Below are 23,384 nucleotides of genomic sequence, written 5' to 3' on the forward strand. Positions count from 1 at the left end.
AAAAATGTAAAATTTGGTATCCAAACACATATTAATATAGAGAATAAGATGAACGGTTCAGATCGACTATTAGAATTTAAAAACTCAAATATAGAGCCGTAACACAGTGCCAAATCGTAATATGCATGGTATCATAGACTCAATCGGGAATAAATCTGGTGTTATTCCAAAGATATAACAGGAGCCTGTTATTCCAATCACAACCGTTTAAAATTTTCTTACACGATTCTCAGGGACTTTACTTTTTCAGAGCGAATCGTGATGAAAATTAACGGTGAGGATCGGAATAACAGCAGATTTATTTCCAAGTGGGATTTTAGTATAGAAGGCAACTCTTCTGAGAGGCCCCTGATTTTCTGGAAATTACTAGACATGTAGGCGTCCCCAAGTCACAAGCCAAGTACTCCTCGAATTTGTTTCCTAAAGTAACACAAATTGTGAGTTTGGACTCACACCGTCCGATCTGTTATTGAACGCACTTTAAAGGGCCCAGTGCCTTCCTGATTATGATCTGACGGTTAGAATGTAAACTCAAACTTTCAATTACTTTAGACAATTCGGACCAGGCTAGGGTCAACGATCCGCAGAAATTGGAGGGGCTTTAATGGTGGGAGGCTGAAGGCTTAAGGATCCGTATCTTTCCGGATATCTCAACACAATTGAAACGGAAGGCTCAGATTTATTCCCAGCCGGTGCCTATTCGGGATGGCACAAGGGCCAGTATTATTTGTGCTTTGAAATTCGTGCCAAATTAAAAAAATGGATCTTGAGCCGTCAGTTTCAATTGTATTTTTGTATTTCAGATAAGAATTCATGCCTAAAATTGATTTTTTTTTTTTTGCGTTATTATATATATATTGAGAATATGAATAAATTCTTAAGTAAGAATCAGTGTTGTAAAAATCGTCCGTTTAGACCAATTAATCGATCGATTAGTTGTTGGCGGTGATCAAACTGTCATGGAATTTTTCAATTAATCGACCGATTATTTCTGATTATGGCCAATTATTTCTGATTAATTGCTTGGCAATACCCTGTTCGTTATTTACAACACTAGTAAGAATGACCAAGTGGTAGGGCTGTAAACGAGCTGGCTCGGGCCGAGCTGGGCCTTAGCTCAGCTCGTTTATTTTGGCCCGAGTCTGGACCGAACGAGCTGGACCTAGGTCACCCGAGCCAAAACCTCTGGCTCAGCTTGTGACAAGCCAGCCCGAGCTAGCTCGCGAGCTGACGAGCTGGCTCGCTAGCTGACGAGCTGGCTCGTTGGGCTTTATTGGGCTCTTATTATACAAATTGAAAAATAAAAAATAAGAAATTCCATTCAAAAAATTTAAGAAATTGTCCAACAGGCACATCTTCAAGCAACTAAAGCCATATCATTTCTTCCCAAACCGAAAATACATCAATTTTGCATAATTGCGTCTTTAAAAATGGGACTAGACTTAAAATTATACGGGACTAAACCCTAAATTCACTGTAACTTAACGAGCCGAGCTGGCCCGGTCCGAGCTGACCCCTGGCTCAGCTCATTTATTTTGGCCCGAGCCTGAGCCGAGCTGGCTCGTTAACAGCTCGGTCCACTACCGAGCGAGCTGTTAGCGAGCGAGCTAGAGGCGAGCCACGAGCCGTGAGCCGCGAGCTTTTTTGACAGCCCTACCGAGTGGTCTAAGGCATAAAATCCCACATCTGATATTTATATTACGTCGTTTTCTTTCTTTCTGATTTTAACAGCTTGATAAATTAAGCAAATGACAATTAAGATATCACTTGCATGTACGTACGGATATTAAAATGAGTTGTTATTGAACTCTAAATAATTTGAGAATATATCGAAAGAATGTACCATATTTATTGAAGTTTAGTGAAATTTAGTACAAGTTGGGTAAAAATAATACCCTACAATCGAAATTTAGTGAAAGTTACTTATAATCCGATTTTTTTAAAAATACCCATCCAAAAAAACATTTTATTAAAAATAACCGGACTTCAGCCCAATTTTTAAAAATACCCAAACCGCGGAAAAAATTCACGGTCCGAAAAGAAAAATATATTTTTTTTTTCCGACCGCGGATATTTTCCACTCTGCGGATTTTTTTTTTTTTTTAGAGTTTGGAGTTAGGAAAATAATGTTTTTTGGGAATTTTTTGTCCAACTTTGCACCTCTGATTAACATATCAAAACACCTCCAAAAAGCATGAAAATTTACCGACATGTATTCTTGGCTTCATAGAATAAGACTGTGAAGTTTCATACAAAATCTCAAAACAGATCGTGAGATACCGCCTCTCAAAAATTGCCCGAACTGCTGAAGGAGTGCTTCTGAGCCCAATTTTGCACCTCTGATTAACATAACAAAACACCTCCAAAAAGCATGAAAATTTACCGACATGTATTCTTGACTTCATAGAATAAGACTGTGAAGTTTCATACAAAATATCAAAACAGATCGTGAGATATCGGCTCTCAAAAATTGCCCGCACTGCTGAAGGAGTGCTTCTGAGCCCAACTTTGCACATCTGGTTAACATATCAAAGCATCTCCAAAAAGTATGAAAATTTACCGACATGCATTCTAGACTTTATACAATAGGACTGTGAAGTTTTATACAAAATATCAAAACAGATCGTGAGATATCGGCTCTCAAAAATTGCCCGAACTGCTGAAGGAGTGCTTCTGAGCTCAACTTTGCACCTCTGGTTAACATATCAAAGCACCTTCAAAAATCATAAAAATTTATCGACATGCATTTCTGACTTCATAAAACAAGACTGTGAAAAATTTATGTCCTCTTTGCTATATATTTTTTCTGATAATCATAATTAATCCTGAAATTTTCTTTGCAGTTTCCTCAATAAAGCTTCAATTTACACAGGCGACACTGAGGCTTGGTCGTACTGCGACATTTCTCAAGTCGAGGAGGCAAAGCTCTTTGTCAAGATGCTCCCAGTATTCATCAGCTCAATCTTTTGTTACTTGCCTTTTTCCTTCTTCTTCACACTAACTGCACCTGCAGCCTCCACTATGAACACAAAAATAATGGGAGTCAAAATTGCACCTGCATCACTCTACGCAGTTGCAGTAGTTATTCAATTTATTGTACTTGTAATGTACAATCTTTTTATTACACCGGTTATGCAAAGGTATACAAGCAGCAGATACTACAATACCACATCACATTTGGTACGTGCCGGTGTAGGTTTTGTATTTGCCATGCTTGGTACCGGTGTGGCCACATTAGTAGAGAGGAAAAGGAGGATAGCAGAGGATCCAAAGGATTTATCTTTTCTTTGGTCATTACTGCAATTTATTTGTGTTGGTCTCATGGAAGTTCTTTCATTTGTCGGATTAATGGAGTTCTTCAGCAATCAGTTGCCAGTGAAGTTGAAATCTCTAAGCTCATCTATGGTGTTTTGTATTGTCGGCACAGCTATCTGGCTCGATGGTGCACTCGTCGCAATCATAGGCAGAGTTACAAGACATGGAGATGAGGAAAATGGATGGTTAGATGGCATGGGTTTTGAGTCTACTAGGCTTGATCTCTTCTATGCGTTCTTAACTGCTCTAGAATTTCTCTGCTTTTTAATTTTTATATTTTGTGCAAGGAGATACTTATTAAGGGAAAGATCTCAGTAAATACAGATTTGATTCGACTACATATATATTACCTGCTGAAGTAATAATCATGTTTGCATTTGCAAATGTATACTCGATCCATATATAATATAATTCTATAATTATTAATTTTCTGAGTGTAGGAACATGCTTGTATTTCTAGTTGTAGTTGGTATAACCCTTGATTATATATGGTCGATGGAAGACTTATTGTTTAACCACAAAGAACAAATATATGCAAACAAGAAAAATAATGCTTACTCTTTTCTAGGGGTGCCAATGGTATGGTACGGGTGAAAACATTTTCAAATTCATATCTATTAAAATTGATTTTACTCATACTCTATTCTTACCCATTAACAATTAATCTTACCCTACCCTATCCTTACCCGTTAATGTTATCAGGTCATAGGAGGTTGCCATAGGAAAGAGGGTATTAATAACAAGGGTATTAATTATAGTTAGGTGGCTTGACTTCCAACTTTTACTTAAAAAAAATAAAAAATCTAAGTTAAATTTTTTTTAAGAGCCATAATTTTGGCAATGTGGTTTTTGAACATTATCTGCACTCTTTTATAAATAATTTTCTTATATCAATGAATTGTCAGGAACATTGCCTCTGCACTCAAATTGCTTGAAAAAAGTGGACTTCTTTTTTCTTTTGATATACAAAGAATGGGTCAACATGCATGTGCTAGTTGTGATAGGATGATAAGCAGCTGATTAGTTCCATATCACTAATAGTCAACTCAGATCCATAACATGATTAAATTAATTAAGAACATGATGAATTGTGGAGGTTTTGGATAAGTGATGACATTATATAAATTGTTTGGTCAAAGAAATTGATGATAAGATCATAGTATTCTTCTGAGTGATGTTTTATATGAATAGATAGTACTTATAATATGCACCAAACTTTATTGATATATTTGATATTCATACAAATATAATTAAAAAATATAAAATTTAAATTGTGATAATTTATTATTTATTAAATAGTGAGTGTATTACATTTTAATTTAGTTTTATAGTAACTTGGCATTCTACATCAGAAAATTTTAAAATTCGAACATTAAGGACAGTTAATGATTTATGATGGATTGCGAATTACAAATTGATTCAAGTTTGTTACATTCCAACTAAAATTAGTAACACATCTACTATTTTAAGAACCAACTTTTGGTGTAAAGGCAAAATAAGGATAACATCCTCTTTATAGATATTAATTGATATATAAGATTAGTCCATCTTTCTATCTCAAAAGATATCTCAATATATATATATATATATATATATGAGTAAAGCTTGGGTGCTATGGATAGCATAGAGGTCTCTATGCTACGGCTCAATATTCAAGTTTTCAAAATCCAAACGGTCGATCCGAATCGTTCATCTTATTCTCCATATTAATATTTGCTTGGAGACCAAATTTTATAATTTTCTGAATTTTTTTACTATTTATTAAGCCACTTTGAAAATCGCTAATCCAACGGTTTTACTGTTTTGTGCAGTCACCGTTGGATCAACAATTTTGTAAAATACTTAATAAATAGTAAACAAATTCAGAAAAATGTAAAATTTGGTCTCCAAGCAGATATTAATATGGAGAAGAAGATGAACGGTTCGGATCGACCGTTTGGATTTTGAAAACTTGAATATTGAGCCGTAGCACGGGAGGCCACTATGCTATCCATAGCACCCAAGCCTTACTCTCTCTCTCTCTCTCTATATATATATATATATAGAGTTAGGCTGGGGTGCTATGGATAGCATAGTGGCCTCCCGTGCTACGGCTCAATATTCAAGTTTTCAAAATCCAAACGGTCGATCCGAACCGTTCATTGTTTAATCCATATTGAAATTTGCTTGGAGACCAAATTTTACATTTTTTGGAATTTTTTTACTATTTATTAAGCATTTTTGAAACCGCTGTTTTCTAGTGGTGCAGAATTTTAATAAAAACAGCGATTTTGAAACCATCTTAATAAATAGCAAAAAAATTTCAAAAAATGTAAAATTTGGTCTCCAAGCACATTTCAATATGGATTAAACAATGAACGGTTTGGATCGACCGTTTGGATTTTGAAAGCTTGAATATTGAGCCGTAGCACGGGAGGCCACTATGCTATCCATAGCACCCCAGCCTAACTCTATATATATATACTAGTATCATACCCATGCGTTGCAACGGGGACATATTATAAGAAACAAATATATCAATGAAAATAATAATTATCTAAAAATTAAAACACATGTTAATAGAAATTTTATATGATTATGTATTTTTAATTAACTTTAATCGTGATCTCTGATAATAATTTGATGATGTGATGATTTTTTTTATTTTTAAGTACCAATGATATCAAATAATAGCTCGATTCGAATCTAATATCAAATATCATATAACAATTCAATATCAACATATAATATGATATCAAAAAACATAAATAAAAAGTGTTATCGTGTGTATGTATAGCCGTATAGGATATACACACACACACACACGCATATTATAAGAAAAATATATATTCACACACACATTCCAATTTATTTCTTTGTTTCCAATTTAGAACACACACATTGATATATTCTATATCGAAAATATATTCTAAATTTCCCACACCAATATGTATAGAAACAAAGAAAGAGAAATAAGGAAATAAAAAAAAATGATTTTCATTGTGATTCGTATAGAAACGAAGAAGTAAGGAAACAATAAATAAGAAAATGAAAGGTGGGATCTTCTCAATTAAAGATGAGAAATATGGAAACAAAAACAAAAAATAAGGAAACGGATAAATATATCGCTAAATTTCAGAATGTATTCAATTTTAATTGTAACCACTACTAGAATCCTAACTTTTTCCAAGGGCCAGAAAATGGCTTGTTCCAATGGTTTATTCATGGAACAGGCCCAAAAAATGCCATTTCCAATGATTATTGTTGGAAATACTACCGTAGCAAATAGTCGCCTTGGAAATAGTCAAAAATTTAGTCATTTCCAACGGTTACCCTTGGAAATATACTTTTTCCATGAAAAACCCTTGGAAATAGGACGCTTGGAAATAGTTTCACACTTGGCCCCTGTTTCATTTATTTCCAAGGGAATCGTGTGGGGCCCACTTGATTTATTTTCAAGGGTAGCTGACCTGGGACCCACTAAATATTTCCAAGGATGGTTAAGATGGGGCCCACTTGGTTATTTCCAAGGGTTAGCCAATCTGGGACCCACTCTATATTTCCAAGGATGGTTAAGGTGGGGCCCACTTTGTTATTTCCAATGGTTAGCCTACCTGGGACCCATTAAGTTTTTCCAAGGTTAGCTACGGTGGGGGCCATCTTGTTATTTCCAAGTGTTTAGCCAACTAGGGCCCACTGATTTATTTCCAAGAGAATCGTGTGGGGTCCACTTGATTTATTTCCAAGGTTAGCCGACCTGGGACCCACTAAATATTTCCAAGGGAGCACTGGTTGGTCCAGTTGCTTATTTCAAAGGGAACATTGGTGGGTGCCACTTGAGTATTTTCATGGTAGTTTGTTTTATGTTTTCCATGCACAGACCCATGGCGATGTCATACTAAATGGTACTATACCAACATACTCCTATGCATCAATCCTCCCTGTACCAACCTGGTACTGATATATATTCCCAGTTCCCATTAAACAAAATAAACACAAACATAATGATATCTGTATAGATCGATAGCATATAATTAATCAACCTTAACATAGTCATCGTGCATTACATAAAAACCTATCGGATTTAGTTACAAAAAACATGAATATATCATGAAATACATCAACATGAGTACATGACTATACCAAAATATATAGTCATGTACTCATGTTGAGTATATACTCAACATGAGTACATGACTATGCTGAAATATACTCAACATGAGTACATTACTATACCAAAATATCCCCCCCCCCCCCCCCCCCAATTTGTTAACCAAAATTCACAAACTAAGTTACCCCATGTTGAGCATTTGTTAAAACCGAAATATGTATTTACTCCTAATCTGAAGCACTTTTCCACACTAGATGGGGCGGTTGACGTTGAAGCCAGACTGACCGAACCATGGGTCCATCTCAGCTCTATCTGTGTCAATTTCATCATTTTCAGCCCGATTTAAGAGTGCGGTGAAAGGCCCTCCCAGATTTGGTGTAGGACATGACAGACCCTAAGTATATCAATCAAAAGAACAACATGTTATTGTTTATGATATTTATTTTTGCACTATATTTGGTAATTGGGATCACAGTAATAAGGGTAGCAAGTGGCAAGGTGGTTCTAATTCACATTTTCTTATTTCTATCCAGTGACGTTAATCACAATAGTAAGAGGAACATGGCTCAAGGAGGTGCTTGTTCTATAACAATGTGCTGATTGTTTTCTTATTTCTATCCCCTGCTAAAACTTTACCTGTGAGATACCCGGCTGAATGTGTGAAGCTCCTTCATGAGATGGTTGACGGGTTGAATCGTCACCCTAAGCATAGAAAATGCAAACACATGTGTTATAATTTGGAGATTACACTAGTAGGATCTGATTTAGTAACATTTAAAACATGAAGTTCTTAACTAAAAAGTGGCACCTGAAAAGTAGTTAAATTGCCAATCACACCTTGTCGAGTCTCAGAATTGTGTACTTGAGCCTAAGTTGAACAATGCACACAATATTTATTTAGCCTTACAAATGTGCATGGGTTGTCATATTTTTCATATCAGTCCCTCTAATATAAGAAATTGCCACAAGTCAGAATTGACACCTCTTTATCTTATACAATACCAGAATTAGGTCAGAACCAGAAAAATCCTAATACTGATTACAAGTTGAAAAAACTACACAACAAACAACATATAAACAAGTAGAAAAAGGCTGGCGCCAGTAAGCGGAACTAAGATGGGTCAAACTGGTACCGGGGATCATAAATCCAGCATTAAAATGCCCAATAATTCACAAGTAAACAGGTCAGAGATGCGCGACAAAATGAACAACCCATGCGCAATAATTATCAACATAATTACGACTAACAAGCAGCACCAAACAAACCTTACTAGATTGTTGAATACATAAATCTAATCATGTGCTACACACAACACAGGTATAAGATAGATGATATAATGATTTTATACAAGCAACTTATAACCAAAGTATCATATTAAAATTTGTCAACACAGTAGACAATTGTAAAACCCTAAATTTGGAATAATATTGATCTTAATTACCTGTGCAGTGGGCACTTGTGACCCCATCATGGTGAATAGTTGTTTGATGTAGAAGTCATATTGTGCTAGTTCTCTTTTCCTCTCCTGTTTTTCCTCGTCCTGACGACGAACACTTTCAGCTAAGAGCGCTTGTAATTCAGCACGAGATAAGTTTGTGTCCCCTCCATCGGTCGTCAGGCTCGAATCATGACATGGTATTCTGTTGGCACTGTTTCGTTTGTTTGCTTTATCAACCTTATCGTCAAGCATGCATCCAAATCCTTGTATCCTACCATTTTTTGGTCCGCCAACAGCTGACAAGAACATGGTGCTCTCGTCCATGCCGGAATCGTCCTGAGCAGCCCTCATGTCGTTCACTTTTTGCTATGATTTGCAACATACAGGCAATATATAGTATTATTATATTTCCTTTAAAAATAGCTAATAAGAGTTACGATAATTCATACAGTGCACAGGGGTTATTCCAATTAACCTTTCTTTTTTCGGGGGTTGGAGTAATATTTGTCAGTAACTATTTCAAGCTTAATGGTTTGCATTGAACATCCCAAACCGCATTGTGGTATATTTTTTGGTCCTGCAATACTGATATTAAAGGTTGCTATTAATTTGCGATTTGAGGCAGTGCATTACTGGTTTAATAGTGATTCTAATCTATGCAAGTTGGTATGTAATTTCAGCAAATAAATGTACATATTATAACTTACATATACTGCTTGTGTTTTATCATTTGTAAACCGCAAGGAGTTGATATCTAATGCTTCAAGCTGTGTGTTAGCCTCGTCTCTACTTGGATCAATTACCACATCAGCATCTTTCATTGCTGAAGGTCCAGACTCGAGCGCGGCAGCGGCAGCAGCGGCCTCGGCAGCAGCAGCGGCAGCTTCCAATTTAGCAACGATTGGTGATTTTCCATTTTCTTTAGCACAATGGAGATGAATGTAAAGTGCCCTCATTGGTGGCTCTTTTCCATTGTTTAATTTTGTCTCCACATGAAAAGGAATAAACAAGTAGTCCTAAAAGTCAGTTGTATCCTTCAATACCAATAATTTTAATTTGCAACTGTGTTTTTAAAGCTTACCAGTTTTGCAAAGTGCTGTTGTGCACTTGCTGATCCCCCATGGTGAGCTATCTTTCGTCCAGATTTTGTGCGATTATCCTTGTTTTTTAAACTGAAATCTTTAAACGCCTCTGTGGCAAAGATGTCACAAAGACCGTGCCAATTGGGGTCGTCAAGGCACCAATGTGGAACATGTTCTTTCCATAATTGTGGTTTATAGCCATATTTCTTGAACAGACGGTCCCTGGCCTCGTGCAGCTCCTCGGTTACTCTTTTTGCTGCTATTGCATGCAGCACATGTCGACAACGCACGGGATCTTCACCTTCACGGTACCTAAATTTTTTCTATACCACAAAATATGTACTGCGTTAGGTACTGACCCAAAACTGACACAGTTTTACAATTGCAGTTTTGGTGAATTTTTTTTTACCTTAAATGTATATATTTCTACTTACATATGGTATGTAAACCATTGTTATTTTTTTAGAAAAATAGAAATTGACCGTAAGCATCAGAGGTTTTTTCCTAATTCCAAGAATGAAAACAGATTAAGAGAAAGAATACCAAAAATAAGAACTCAATATTCTTCTTTGACTTATCATCGAAAGCATGGAAACTTCTCAATGGTCCCGGCATGTGGTTTAACGCTAGTCTAGTAATATAAATGTGGAGTATCAGCAATTTATTAAACAAGGAATTAGGGACTGGCTACAAGGAATTCTGATACATGTAGAATGAATATTGAACCGAAAACTAGGGACTGAAATGCTTTTATTCATATTTCTTATGTAAGGTTCAACCTCGGATTGCTACTAATTGGTTATTTCCTTCAATTAGCCCTTTTATAATTTTTCATATATGAAATATTTTTTGTACTGGTACTGGTGGTGATGTTGTTACTGGTACAAAGTAGGACATATTACTCTCCAACAAATGATTTAATAGCAATAATACCAAGAGGAGTCTGCATGTGGTACAAAGTAGGACATATATGAACATGAGTGATTTATCTAAATAAAGATATTTTTTAACAACAGGAAATGTGTAGAGGCTAGGTTGGAATTATCGGGTCTAACCGGGTGATTGATCCTGTTATCTTCTGTGGATCAGTTTCGCAAGTGAACGCACGATCCCCGATGGGCCAGATTATTGGTCGGTCTTCAAAGACATCAGTCGACTTTTGTAGGATTCCAGGACCTCGTCCCTTCTTCTTGGGGGGTTCATGTGTTGTAATTTGAGAGGCTGCACCAGCAATTGAAGCCTCACCAACCTCGAGTGGTACCTGTTGCTTACGGGACCTACTCTTTCTTTTCGTAGAAGTTGCTCTAGTCAGTCCTGACTTTTTGGGAGCCATCTGTTTGGTGATTACAAGATAAACAGTGATGAGATGTAGTTAAAGAGATGGAGATGGATAGAAAGAGTGGTGAGATAGACACCCTAGAAGTTTTTCATGGAAAAATTAGGTATGTACCATACTACCTAAAATCAGAAGAAAAAAATATGAAATTAACTTAGGGTTTTGTACCAGTCAGTACCATGGTGCCTAAAATCAAGAGAAAAAAATCATATAAGAATTAACTTAGGGTTTAGTACGAAACCAAAAAAAAAAATCTGAAATTAACTTAGGGTTTAGTGGTTGTGACATCGGCTAATTTTGGGAAATCAAAATTTCATATGTTGTGATAAGGATAGAAACAAGTCTAGGACGAAGGATAAAATCAAGGATAAAAACAACGATAAAAACAACAAGTTCTTAACCCTAGATCGTTTGATCTGTTGATTTGCTGACAGAAGTGGTTGTCGTCTTTAACCTGTAAAGCGGTCAGGGCAACAACAACAGGAATGTAAGTAGTGGAAACCTGAGGGAAGGAGACGCGTGCCATTTATATGGTGAAATTTGGGGGAAATATAAGGCGGCATAACTTTGGTGTTTTGGGGGGAAGATGAATGTTTTTTTGCACGGATGGGGGGAAATGAAATTTCGGAACACTAGACATTGGTGTTTTGGGGGGGAAGATGAATTGTTTTTTTGCACGGATTGGGGGAAATGAAATTCCGGAGCACTAGACAGAGCAAGTATTGCTTCCTGTAATAGAGAGAAGATGGAATTTGAGACTCAAAAACACCAATTTGCGCTGTATATGGTTTTAAGAGCTCTGCGCATATGGAAACCATAAGATGGTTCAAATCTGTGCAAGTTGTTTGCGTATCATTTGACAGAGCAATTTCTACTTACTAATAGCACATGTAGCACTGAAGTACATGTTCTACAAATCATATAGTGAGCTGTATAGAGTTTCAATTGCTCTGCTCAGATGAAATGAGAGAAAACCTCTCTGGCTAAGTACAGATTGGAAAATTTTAATTTCTGTTTTAATATTTGTATCTTGTATATTATTTCAAAAGTTTATGTGTTAATTGAAATTTCAGTTAAATATATAGTTGTTGAAAATTATGAAAGTTATAATTTTTAGAGTTATGATTTTTAAAGTTACAATTATATTATTGTACATTTCATTATATTATTGTGCCATTAATTTTTTAAAGCAACATTAAATTTGAAAAATGAGGCTTTATCAAATTAAATAGAAAAATTAATTGCCAAAAAATCAAAAATATTGCTAATTTAATGCTAATTTAATTGTAATTTAATGCTAATTTAATGCTAATTTTAAGTACATCTTCACATGATTCGAAAAATGTAATTTAATGCTAATTTTACTCATCTACTCATTTACTCACACTAATATGTTTAATTAGGATGTGTTATACTTAAGAAGAAGCAAGAGAATATGGGAGACTGTTAACAAGAACGGAGGCAAGCGAATCAAATTCTTCCCAGAAAAGAAAAAAGGTGTGCCTGCATGTGAGACATTATTAGGTTTTTAATTAGGGATGTAGGGATGGGGACTGTTAACTTAGGCAAATGTTATCTACTTGACTTTGTTGCTTTTTGGTATCTAGATGAATTGGTGGGGCATATATTTTGGTATACAAAACTGCATGTTTGTGGGGTATATATTTTGAATCTGGGGAAGTATTGTTAACAATTCTAGTATACTTGCTTGCTGTTGTGATTTTGATGTGTTATACTAACTTCCTTCATATTGTGATATGTGTTATATATACTTGCTTGCTTAATTGTGATATACTTGCTTGCTATTGTGATTAGGATTTGTTTAATTATGATGTATTACTCTTGCTTGCTGTTGTGATTTGTTTATTTAGACAATTCAAAGGGAGATAAAAAATCTACATAAATGTTTCTGTCTCCATGGGTATTTTCTGAAGTAGTATAGTCTGAATCAATAAACATTTCCATGGGTATTTTCTAAAGTATTTCCATGAACAGTCGCAATAAAATAATATAAACAGACTAAACAAAATATTTCCAAGGGCGAACTATTGGAAATGGTATGACAAACTATAAAATAATATAAACTGGATCAATAAGGCATTTCCAAGGACATTCTCACAAGTATTTCCATGAGCCTTCGCAATAAAATAATATAAACAGACTAAGCAAAACATTTCCAAGGGGCTAACTCTTGGAAATAGTACGACCAACTATAAAATATTATAAACTGGATCAATCAGACATTTCCAAGGGCATTCTCACAAGTATTTCCATGAGGCTTCACAATAAAATAATATAAACAGACTAAGCAAAACATTTCCAAGTGTTAACTCTTGGAAATAGTATGACCAACTATAAAATAATATAAACTGAACCAATAAAACATTTCCAAGAGCATTCTCACAAGTATTTCCATGAGCCTTCGCAATAAAATAATATAAACAGACTAAGAAAAACATTTCCAAGGGCATTTTCTCAAGTATTTCCATGAGCCGTCCATATAAATATAATATTTGGTCTATTTTGGCGGGTGGCGGATCATGCCAAACTTTTCCAAGGGTGTAAATGATACATTACCATTGGCAAACAGGAAGCATTAACAAGCGCTACCTTTTCCAAGGGTTTACCTTTGGAAATTGTATGCTGTGTCAGATCTCTGACAGAAAAGCCCATTTTATTTCCATGGAGCCTTCATACTCTTGGAAATGGCTATTCGGACCCTTGCAAAAAGTGAGGATTCTAGTATTGAACGTATCGCGTGGCAGCATATGTGGTGGGTATGTTTTTAACTAAATTTAGACTTCATGCATTTAATCAAAAGAAGACAAAATATGTAATTGGAGAGCTGAGATCAAATATGAAGTTTCATCTCTCAATCGTAATCATTGGCGGATCGGACACCCAACGTGCTTAATAATAGAATATATATATATATATATATATATATATATATATATATATATATATCTACTAGTTTATTTGGAGTAGAACTAGGTTGGGGTGAGCTTAAATCCAAAACCTATCCGATTGAGTTCGAACGACAAATCTAAATAGTTAAAACCGATCTACTTCACGAAATGATTTGTTTACAATCTTTTTATTCATTACAAATAAGCTAAATTAATGTTTTGAAGAAAACAATAATATATATAATTTAGGGTCGACCTTAGGTGATATTTATAGTAGTAATAGATGACAACAACAAACATGGCGGCCCACTAAAGGGACATATTGTAATTAAGGGACCAAAAACATTGTTATCTGTTTATTTAATAAATTGGATTAAGTCAACATTTGCTTATTTTATCTTTATATGAAAGGATGTATTAAGTAGTACCATATACGTACATCCTATTTTATGCCTTTTGGCATGATCTTGGATCTGTTAGTCAATTGATGTTGTTATCATTTGGAAAGTAAAATAATATTCAAATATATAATTGACCAAATCCATGTGGGCTTGTACAAATTAAGTCAAAGAGAGCTCAGTACATATCACTAAACAATTCCCTCTTTTTTTTGCATTAACTAGATTCGAACATATTACTTGAACGTAACTAAGCTGTTCAATAAAAACATTTATTTATTTTGAGTTTACGATGTAAGAGCATTTACACCTCTAGTATTATTAGAGTTTTTAATATAATATGTTAGTTTCTAATTCAATTTCAGAGATGTGAAAAAGTTTCTTATTTAAAAACTATGCAGAAAAATTTCTTATTACGAAACTGTTTATAACTCTATGTTGATTATATGATTGGCTCAAATTATTTCTTTTTTATAATTTGTTGCTGACGTGGCTTAATAGAAACTCTAAATTTAATAGTTGTTTAAAAACTCATTTGAGTTGCTGAGATGTACATGCTCTGAATATTTGATAGTTTTTTTTTTTTGATAATAACTTTATTTCAGCTTTTAAAATCCAAACACCAAAGGGCTTTGTTTTTTATGGTGAGCGACCAAACAATCAACTAACAATTTTGTACCAAAAGGCTTATTTTTATTATATTGTTGTTGTTGCAATCAGAGCACAAAAAAAGGAAACGCCCTGGAATCTTCCTATAATAAAAACTGACAAGTCAATGTAAAGCCACGCAAGAAACACTTGGATGATTGGGTGTAATTAATCACATACTAACGTGGCTGAATGTACATGCCTCATATAATATATAGTAATACTAATTTTTTTTTCCTAAAATTGCACTCTACCAATGAGGATAATATATTTTACCTTTATCATGTATCTGCTATTGTTATTACCATAAAATGAATTGGTTTGGATTCTTCTTTATTTTTTCTATATAGTACGTAGTTTATATAACTTCATGAATTAGATAAATGATTGCTACATATATTTTATATTGTCCACTTCAACTCTGATTTGAGACGCTTCACAATAATTTTGGGATTTTTAAACCCTTCATTATTATTCTATTTGGAATAGCACTAGTTTGAGAATCAAATATTATTATGATTGATAGTTAATTAACTTGCGCACCAATTCATGTGACCTAAATACTTACTCCTGTAATATGAATATTGGAAAACTGAATATTTTATTCTTTTTGTTCGATTAGAGTTCGTTCAAAACTCTTGCATTATTAAAATTTCCAGATGTTGGCTCTTTTGTCAAAAATTGTCCATGTTCATTGTTAGTTATATATATATATAGAGAGAGAGAGGGGCAAAATTCAAAACCTTCTTTTCCTATCCAGAATAAACGACTCTGTTTTCTGATTTTCAAATTTTAAAGAGTTGATCCAAATTCGTTAAATTTTTAATCTATATTAAAATGTGCTTGGGGACTAAATTTTACATTTTTTTAATTTTTTTTACTATTTATTAAGATGGTTTATAGTTCATTGTTTTTATTAAAATTGTGTACCATTGAAAAACAGTGATTTTAAATCCATCTTAATAAATAGTAGAAAATTTTCAAAACATGTAAAATTTGGTCTCTAAACACATTTTAATATAGATCAAACATCTAACAGTTTGGATTGACTATTTTGACTTTAAAAATTGAAAAACCAAGTCGTTTGTTCTGGAGACTAGGAAAAAACATTTTGAACTTAGCCATTTTGACTATAGAGTTAGGCTGGGGTGCTATGGATAGCATAGTGGCCTCTATGCTACGGCTCAATATTCGAGTTTTCAAAATCCAAACGGTCGATCCGAACCATTCATCTTATTCTCCATATTAATATCTGCTTGGAGACCAAATTTTACATTTTTCTGAATTTTTTTACTATTTATTAAGTATTTTACAAAATTGTTGATCCAACGGTGGCTGCACAAAACAGTAAAACCGTTGGATTAGCGATTTTCAAAGTGGCTTAATAAATAGTAAAAAAATTCAGAAAATTATAAAATTTGGTCTCCAAGCAGATATTAATATGGAGAATAAGATGAACGGTTCAGATCGACCGTTTGGATTTTGAAAACTTGAATATTGAGCCGTAGCATAGAGGCCACTATGCTATCCATAGCACCCCAGCCTAACTCTATATATATATATGAGGAGGGTTCCAATGCATCTAAAATTCTGTACTCCCATTCGCTCCCAATCATCAACCACGCATCCATTTTGAGATGAACAACTAATAAGCATCAGGATCCTTGTGATCCAGTCTAGGGGTGATTAATGAGCGAGCATGAGCGAGTTAGGGTATGCTCATGCTCGCTCATTTAGCAAATGAGCGAGTTTAAGCAAGTTGATAAATAAGCGAGTCGAAAATGAGCGAGTTATGAGCGGCTCACAAGTTATAAGTACTAAAATTTAATAAATTGTCATAATTCATTTAAATAAAATAGAATAAAAATCCAACAAAAATAGAATCATATTACAAAAATCAACAGTATCATCAATACTTCAACAGTGATACTTTCACAGCTATCGTCCAACAAATAACAATAGAATATAACAAAAATCAATAGTATCATTCAACAAAGTGTAATACTTTCAACTTGTTCTGCCGAATTAAAAGAAAAATGAATGTATCATGAAATTATGAATATTACACAAGATTTAATGAAGCAAGGTTGATGTGGCAGAAATTTATTTGGGATTGAATGTGGCAGGAATTAGATGTGGCAAATCCTAAATTAGCGAGTTATGAGCGAGTTTAAGTGAGTTGATAAATGAGCGAGTTTAAGTGAGCATTTAATGAGCGAGTTATGAGCGACTCATAAATTATGAGCAATTTACTCACCCCTAATCCAATCGCTCAATCAGTGAAAAAATAACGTCCATTTGATCTCCAGTTGCCTAGTAACGCTCCTCCCGATCTGTCCAGTTTATTCTTTCCCTGGTTCCTCTCTCGCTGACTCTCACGGCCCGCGGCTGAGAGAGCTTCGCTCTCATGCCTACAGAGACACTAAATCTGATGTTCCGCTGCTCACCCTCGCCCTCTATCTCGCTCTCCTCTCCTTCACTGTCATTCACTGCTCAAATCATCAAACAGTTCCCAGGTAAGGCTCTCCCTCCCTCTCGTTCTCTCGTATTCTCTCTGTTTGTGTAAATTATGTGTTTTTAAAAAAATTATGGTGAGTTCTCTCTCTGAACTAAAAAGAAAGGGTTCCTAAATTTTAATTTTGAGTGCTTTTAGTTTAGGATATTTTTGACTGGATTCAGTTCAACTTAAAAATCCTAATTTTCTTAGGTACAATCAACTCCCTTTTTATTTTCTACTTCACACTTGCTTTCTGAGAATTTGCTAAAAAAATTCATTATCATTAGGGGACTTAATTGATGACTAATTTTGGCAAAGTGGTAGTGAATTTGAACCACTACCAGGTGTACTTAATTGAACCCTTCACAGTTTGATCAATTAGTTTTTTCATTGTGGCCGAATTTAGACTAATTAGGTGCTTAATTAAATGATGAATTTAACATATTTAGTTCAGTTTTACACTATTTTTTTTCCCTCTGTTTCAAGCTCCGGATAGTAGCTTTCACATTTATCTGATCGATAAGATCATTTGAAGCCAGCTCATTTCAAACACTCACTACGACTCATGAGCTTTTAATCATTGGAAGAAAGTATCGCTCATTCCAAAACTCAAGAAATTCGTGTGGAGAGGACTGCAGGGAGCCTTGCTAGTTAGAGCGACCCTTGCTGTCAGAATTCATCACATTGACCCAATATGCCCAATACGTGGGAAAGATCCAGAGACTATCATGCATGCTTTGTTTAAATGTGATTCCGTAAGAGCGGTATGGCTGGTGTCAGAGTTGGGCCTCAGAACGGTGGATCTTCCGGATTCATTCAAGACCTTCTTTGACTCGGTTTGGGAATCTCTTTCAGATGAGCAAAACTGCTATCTAGTTTGTATGATGTGGGCGAGACGAACAATGGGAGTCTGTCAAGCTTTCTATAAGGTTGTGCGGGAATCATGTCAGACCGCTATACTGACAAGCTGCTCAACAGCCACAAATCGTACCAGTACTTGTTCCATCTGATTCACTGGATATTGTCATCGCAGTACAGGCAGCAACTCTTAATATCACAGACTGGAGTGCTTTCTCTGAAATTTGGCAATCGTGGAAATTCAGGGTGGAATTTCGGAGTAAATGTAGAGCGATTCATTGTAATAGAGAGGATGAAACTCTGGGATTTGCACACAGGCTAGCTAATCAGGGTAGGATTTATGGGTGGGAAAAACAGTCTGTACTGCGAATGTTTTTAGCATAGAGGAACTAGTGTAGACCTATGGGTCATGTAAGACTCCAAAAAAAAAAAAAATTCTAATTTATCTGAATATGTAAGCTTTTCTTGGTAGTGTTATGAATTTTTGTAATTTCAATTGTAATTCTTTTGTGTATTGTATTATTTTTTTAATAGGTTGAATTTGAGCCTGATTAAGTACCATAAATAAATTGGAATTTACAAGGGACTTGAATATTTTCCTTGTTGTACGGTAAACAAATTGAAATTTTCATTGAGTTTATGATTCACCAGTAGTTCTACAATTGTTATCTAATATGTATATTAAGCATATACATTTGAAATTGTGCTGTCAGGCTCAATTTATTAAGCATATACATTTGAAATTGTTATCTAATATGTATATTAAGCATATACTCTCATCAGTTGTTGTGCAAGTGTATTATTGTTTTTTTCATTCAGATCAATTTATAAAATAATATTCACCACGAGATTTTATTGAATTGTGCATGATAATTTTGTTTTTACATGATTAGTTTGTAGCATAAGTACAAAAACATTATGTACCAATTGGTACAGTCAATCGATTACTGATCAATGATAGTTATCACATTTTATAAACAAGTCACCACAAATTTTATCGACTTATAACAACATAACAGTAGCTAAATCATACATTAATGGAAAGTAGGAAATCCTAGATTACACATGCTACATCATACTTGATCATACATTACACCAAAGAGAATTAAAATTTTAACAATTCACAAGCTTAGAACCAGCATCACTGTCCATAAACAGATTGACACCTACAACCTACTATGACCTTATACACCTCCTCCTTGCCGAGTATGTTTTCTCCTAAATTCTTATCATTGCAAATTTAAAAAATATTAGTAATAACAGACAATTAAATATAACAGAGGAAATGCAAATAAACAGTCACAAAGTATCAATGCTGATGCGCATTACAACAATAAATAATATGAAATGCCTCACGAGATGATGTGTGCATGTTCTAATATGCTATATGCCGGTTCTCAGGAAGAGTGCAGACATTAATAAGAATTACAAATTTGTTGCTGTGGCATCTCTTTGAATCAACTAACATATAAAAAGGATAGCAGTATAATTTGAACTTCAAATCTCTCATTGCAGATTCTACAATAAGAAAAATATTTCAATGCAAACTTATAAAAAGGTTGTATTTCCAAATTCCTCATTGCATATTCTATTAATATAGCAATTTTAATTAAACTTTCTAAAACAAAAAACTTCGTGGGCTTCAGTTACTACGCAAAGCAAAATCAATCAGGGCAAATCAATAAAACTAGAACAAAATCAGTAAACTCAAGATTATAGCACAAAAGTAAAAGAGAGAGAGAGATACATCAGCTATGTGATTACAACCGAGGATTAACCTGGGTATGCGTCTCAAAATAACTGGGGTGCATCTCCAAAGGAGAAAGGAGAGAATGGATAAACGATAAGATCTGGGTTCAAGAGAGAGGGAGATCGGCGGCCGAAGTGGAGAGGCAACAAGAAAGAGAGGAGAAGAGCGTGCATTTTAGTTTAAAATGAAGAGGGTGGCTCAGGTGTGAGAAAGAGATTGAGCCGAGGGCAAGGGTGAGGGCACGAGGTTCTCTCAGCCGCGAAAACAAGGGAAATACTGGAACCAGGAAAAGAAGGGACTGGACAGGTGGGGAGCGTTACTAAATGAAATGGAGAACAAATTGACGTTATTGTTTCGCTGATGGAGCGACTCGATCGTACAGATCCTGATATCTATCAGCTGTTCATCTCAAATAATAGTAAATGGGAGTACAAAACTTTAGGTGCATTGAAACCTTCCTCTCTCTCTCTCTATATATATATATATAATTATATATATATATATATACATATATGTATGTATATATACATATTTATGAGGAGGGATCCACTTGCACCCATTTTTGATGATACTAAATTAAACTCTACATTTTCAAAATTTTCAAAATCCAAACAGTCGATACAAATCGTTTAACATGATGGATATTTTAAAATGTGCTTGCCTATCAAATTTTACATATTTTTGAATGTTTTTTTACTATTTATTAAGTATTTTACAAAATGGTTGTTTTAAGATCATTGAATTTTTGTACCAATCTAAATAAATAGTAAAAAGTCATTGATAACATGACACTATAGAGATGGGATGGTAGCACACAGTTGGCTAGAAGAAAAAGTTCTAAGACTATGGTTACCCAAAGATCGAGAGTTCGAGATCCGCTCACAATTTCACAGCTTCTACGAAACTTTTCAAAAAAGATAATATGTCACCGTACCACATCATTTCTTAATGATAGAATGTGCATAATTGAACCAAGTACAGAATTTTGAAAAGGTTTGATTGAACAAAAGAAGAAGAAATAATTAACAAACCTTATATAATATGTTGGGAGCTAAAAAACCAGACCACGTGCACCTCAAACTCAAAATTTCGAAAACAATAATCACATTGTTGCATTCTTAGTCTCCGCTCAAATTTGAACTCAGGCCCAAAGTAGATAAATTCCAGTTATTAATTATATTTCCACTAATCCTTAAAGTGGCGAGCCCAATATTCACCAAAGGCCCAATTTTCGTCAAGGATCCTCATGTCAAAGATCAAGTGGTTTTAATCATCTCCAGTATTCTATCCTTGGAAGAAAAAAGACATCTGAGCAACAAAATTTAAATTAGTTTTGTTACTATCCAAGTAATTATAATTTTAGGCAAGATGCCGATAGTTGATTCGGCCAGTCAGGCTAAATTGGCCAGGCCGAGCTGAGTTAAGCCTAAGTTACACAAATAACAAATTTGACCATGAAAATCAATGGAATATTCTTTCAATATATGGAATCGGTGAAACGGACCGATACAACCGAGTTTTGCTCCGGTTTTTCATCCACTTTTTATACAATTAACAAAGTCAACCTCAAAAATAAATGAGAAAACTGGAGATAAGACGTCACTTGTGGACCCTACCTAAATTTATCCTCTTAATTAACAAATAACTTATATTGATGCATGCCTCTTGAAAAGAACCATATCAGTAAAAAAAAAACTTTTTACAAAATTTTTTCTTTTAGTACAAAACAATATTTTTGGAAAAAATTAGAGTTTCTGATCTCAGTCATTTCTGATTCCCTATTCAACTCACTAATTCCAATTCCAGTTCTAATTTTCAGAGCCATGATTTCAACTATTCTTGGTTTTTGTACCAATTTTCAAAGCTTGTACTATTGTAATACTTGCTAAAATTGGCCACTGTAATTTTTCTGGCACTGGTACTAGTTGGTACCAGCAGTGTTTTGTGTATTGGTAGGCTGTTCGAATTTATACATGGGTCTATCTTATAAATTTTCCATCTGTGGGCAAGTAGTACAAGTCAGAGAGTCCAAATTAATAAAGAAAGTTACAGTACAACATTTGTCAGTATCCACACTAAAGAAAAATTGGGAGGGAGGAAAAAATCACAGGTCAAGGAAAGAAAATAAGGCCACATGTTTCAATTTAACAAAGCCTCAAACTAAGAAAGCAGTCAAGAAAGAATATTTATAAGTTATTTTTTACAGCTTGATTTTATATTAAATTAATTACAAAATTTACATGTTTGACATGTAAACACATTACAAAGCAGTGAAGTAGAACAATGTCCACAATTTGGATTCGTTGTTTGATGTCAATCCGATAGGTTTTGTAATTAAACTCACCAAAAACTTGGTGAGCTTTAAAATACCTTAGTTATAGAACTTGTAATAAAGCTGATATTCAGCTTTTAAAATTTATAATCAATAGAGTGACATAACCGAAAGGCTTTGGTTTCATTTCTAGCCTACCCCAATTTGGTCGGAACTAAATCTTGATTGTTGTTGTTGTAAAGTGACATAACTGAAAGTTAGAATTTAATTGCATTTAAAAAGAATAAAAGCCAGCTAGCTTATTACGATGGCACACTATTTCAAATTTGACTTGAGAACATGGTAAACAGAAACCCATAAAAATGACAAACAACAAGTTTAGAAAATGATCTTCATGAAACTTGTCAATAGAAAAAAGGAAATACGTACATAGCAGTTAGACAGAGGATTAATTGAGGGGTGAAATTGTTCATTAATTAAATTTTTTAATGCCCGTTGTGTTGATAATATGTTTTGTAAATCCAATATTATAGATTCTTCTTGTGGATCCACAAAATTTTTTACTAAATTAACAAATATGTTTTCAAAATTCATATACGTGTTGCTGTCCACAGCACTCCAATTAATGACACCACAAAGTCTTCAATTAAGGCTTCTTATTTCCCTCTCAACACAACCCTTTCTCCATTTGTGGGTAATTAATTCAAAGATGACATCTAGCTAGGTAGCACACAAAAGTCAACCTTTTTTGACATCCAAATCCCTATTCATGTACTTTATATGTTGCAAT

At 34.3% G+C, this 23,384-nt stretch overlaps 1 protein-coding gene across 1 annotated transcript; it reads left to right on the forward strand.

The window, feature by feature from the left end:
* Positions 1-2,564: 2,564 nt before the first annotated feature.
* On the forward strand, positions 2,565-7,255 carry LOC144565117 (protein NRT1/ PTR FAMILY 4.5-like). Its single transcript, XM_078314807.1, has 4 exons — positions 2,565-2,593; positions 2,844-3,500; positions 3,756-3,894; positions 7,175-7,255. The coding sequence occupies exons 1-4, from the start codon at positions 2,565-2,567 to the stop codon at positions 7,253-7,255; spliced, it is 906 nt and encodes a 301-aa protein (XP_078170933.1).
* Positions 7,256-23,384: the final 16,129 nt, after the last annotated feature.

The sequence above is a fragment of the Carex rostrata genome, chromosome 1, assembly GCF_964058835.1.
Source record: "Carex rostrata chromosome 1, lpCarRost1.2, whole genome shotgun sequence".
In the NCBI taxonomy this organism is placed as follows: Eukaryota; Viridiplantae; Streptophyta; class Magnoliopsida; order Poales; family Cyperaceae; genus Carex; species Carex rostrata.

Bases quoted from the DNA above. Each gene is read 5' to 3' on its own strand.
- LOC144565117 (XM_078314807.1), top strand. From the start codon at position 2,565: ATGCATTCTAGACTTTATACAATAGGACT. The intron at 2,594-2,843 runs GTGAAGTTTTAT...TTTTCTTTGCAG, and splicing joins AGACTTTATACAATAGGACT to TTTCCTCAATAAAGCTTCAA. The intron at 3,895-7,174 runs GTATGGTACGGG...TTCCATGCACAG, and splicing joins CTTTTCTAGGGGTGCCAATG to ACCCATGGCGATGTCATACT.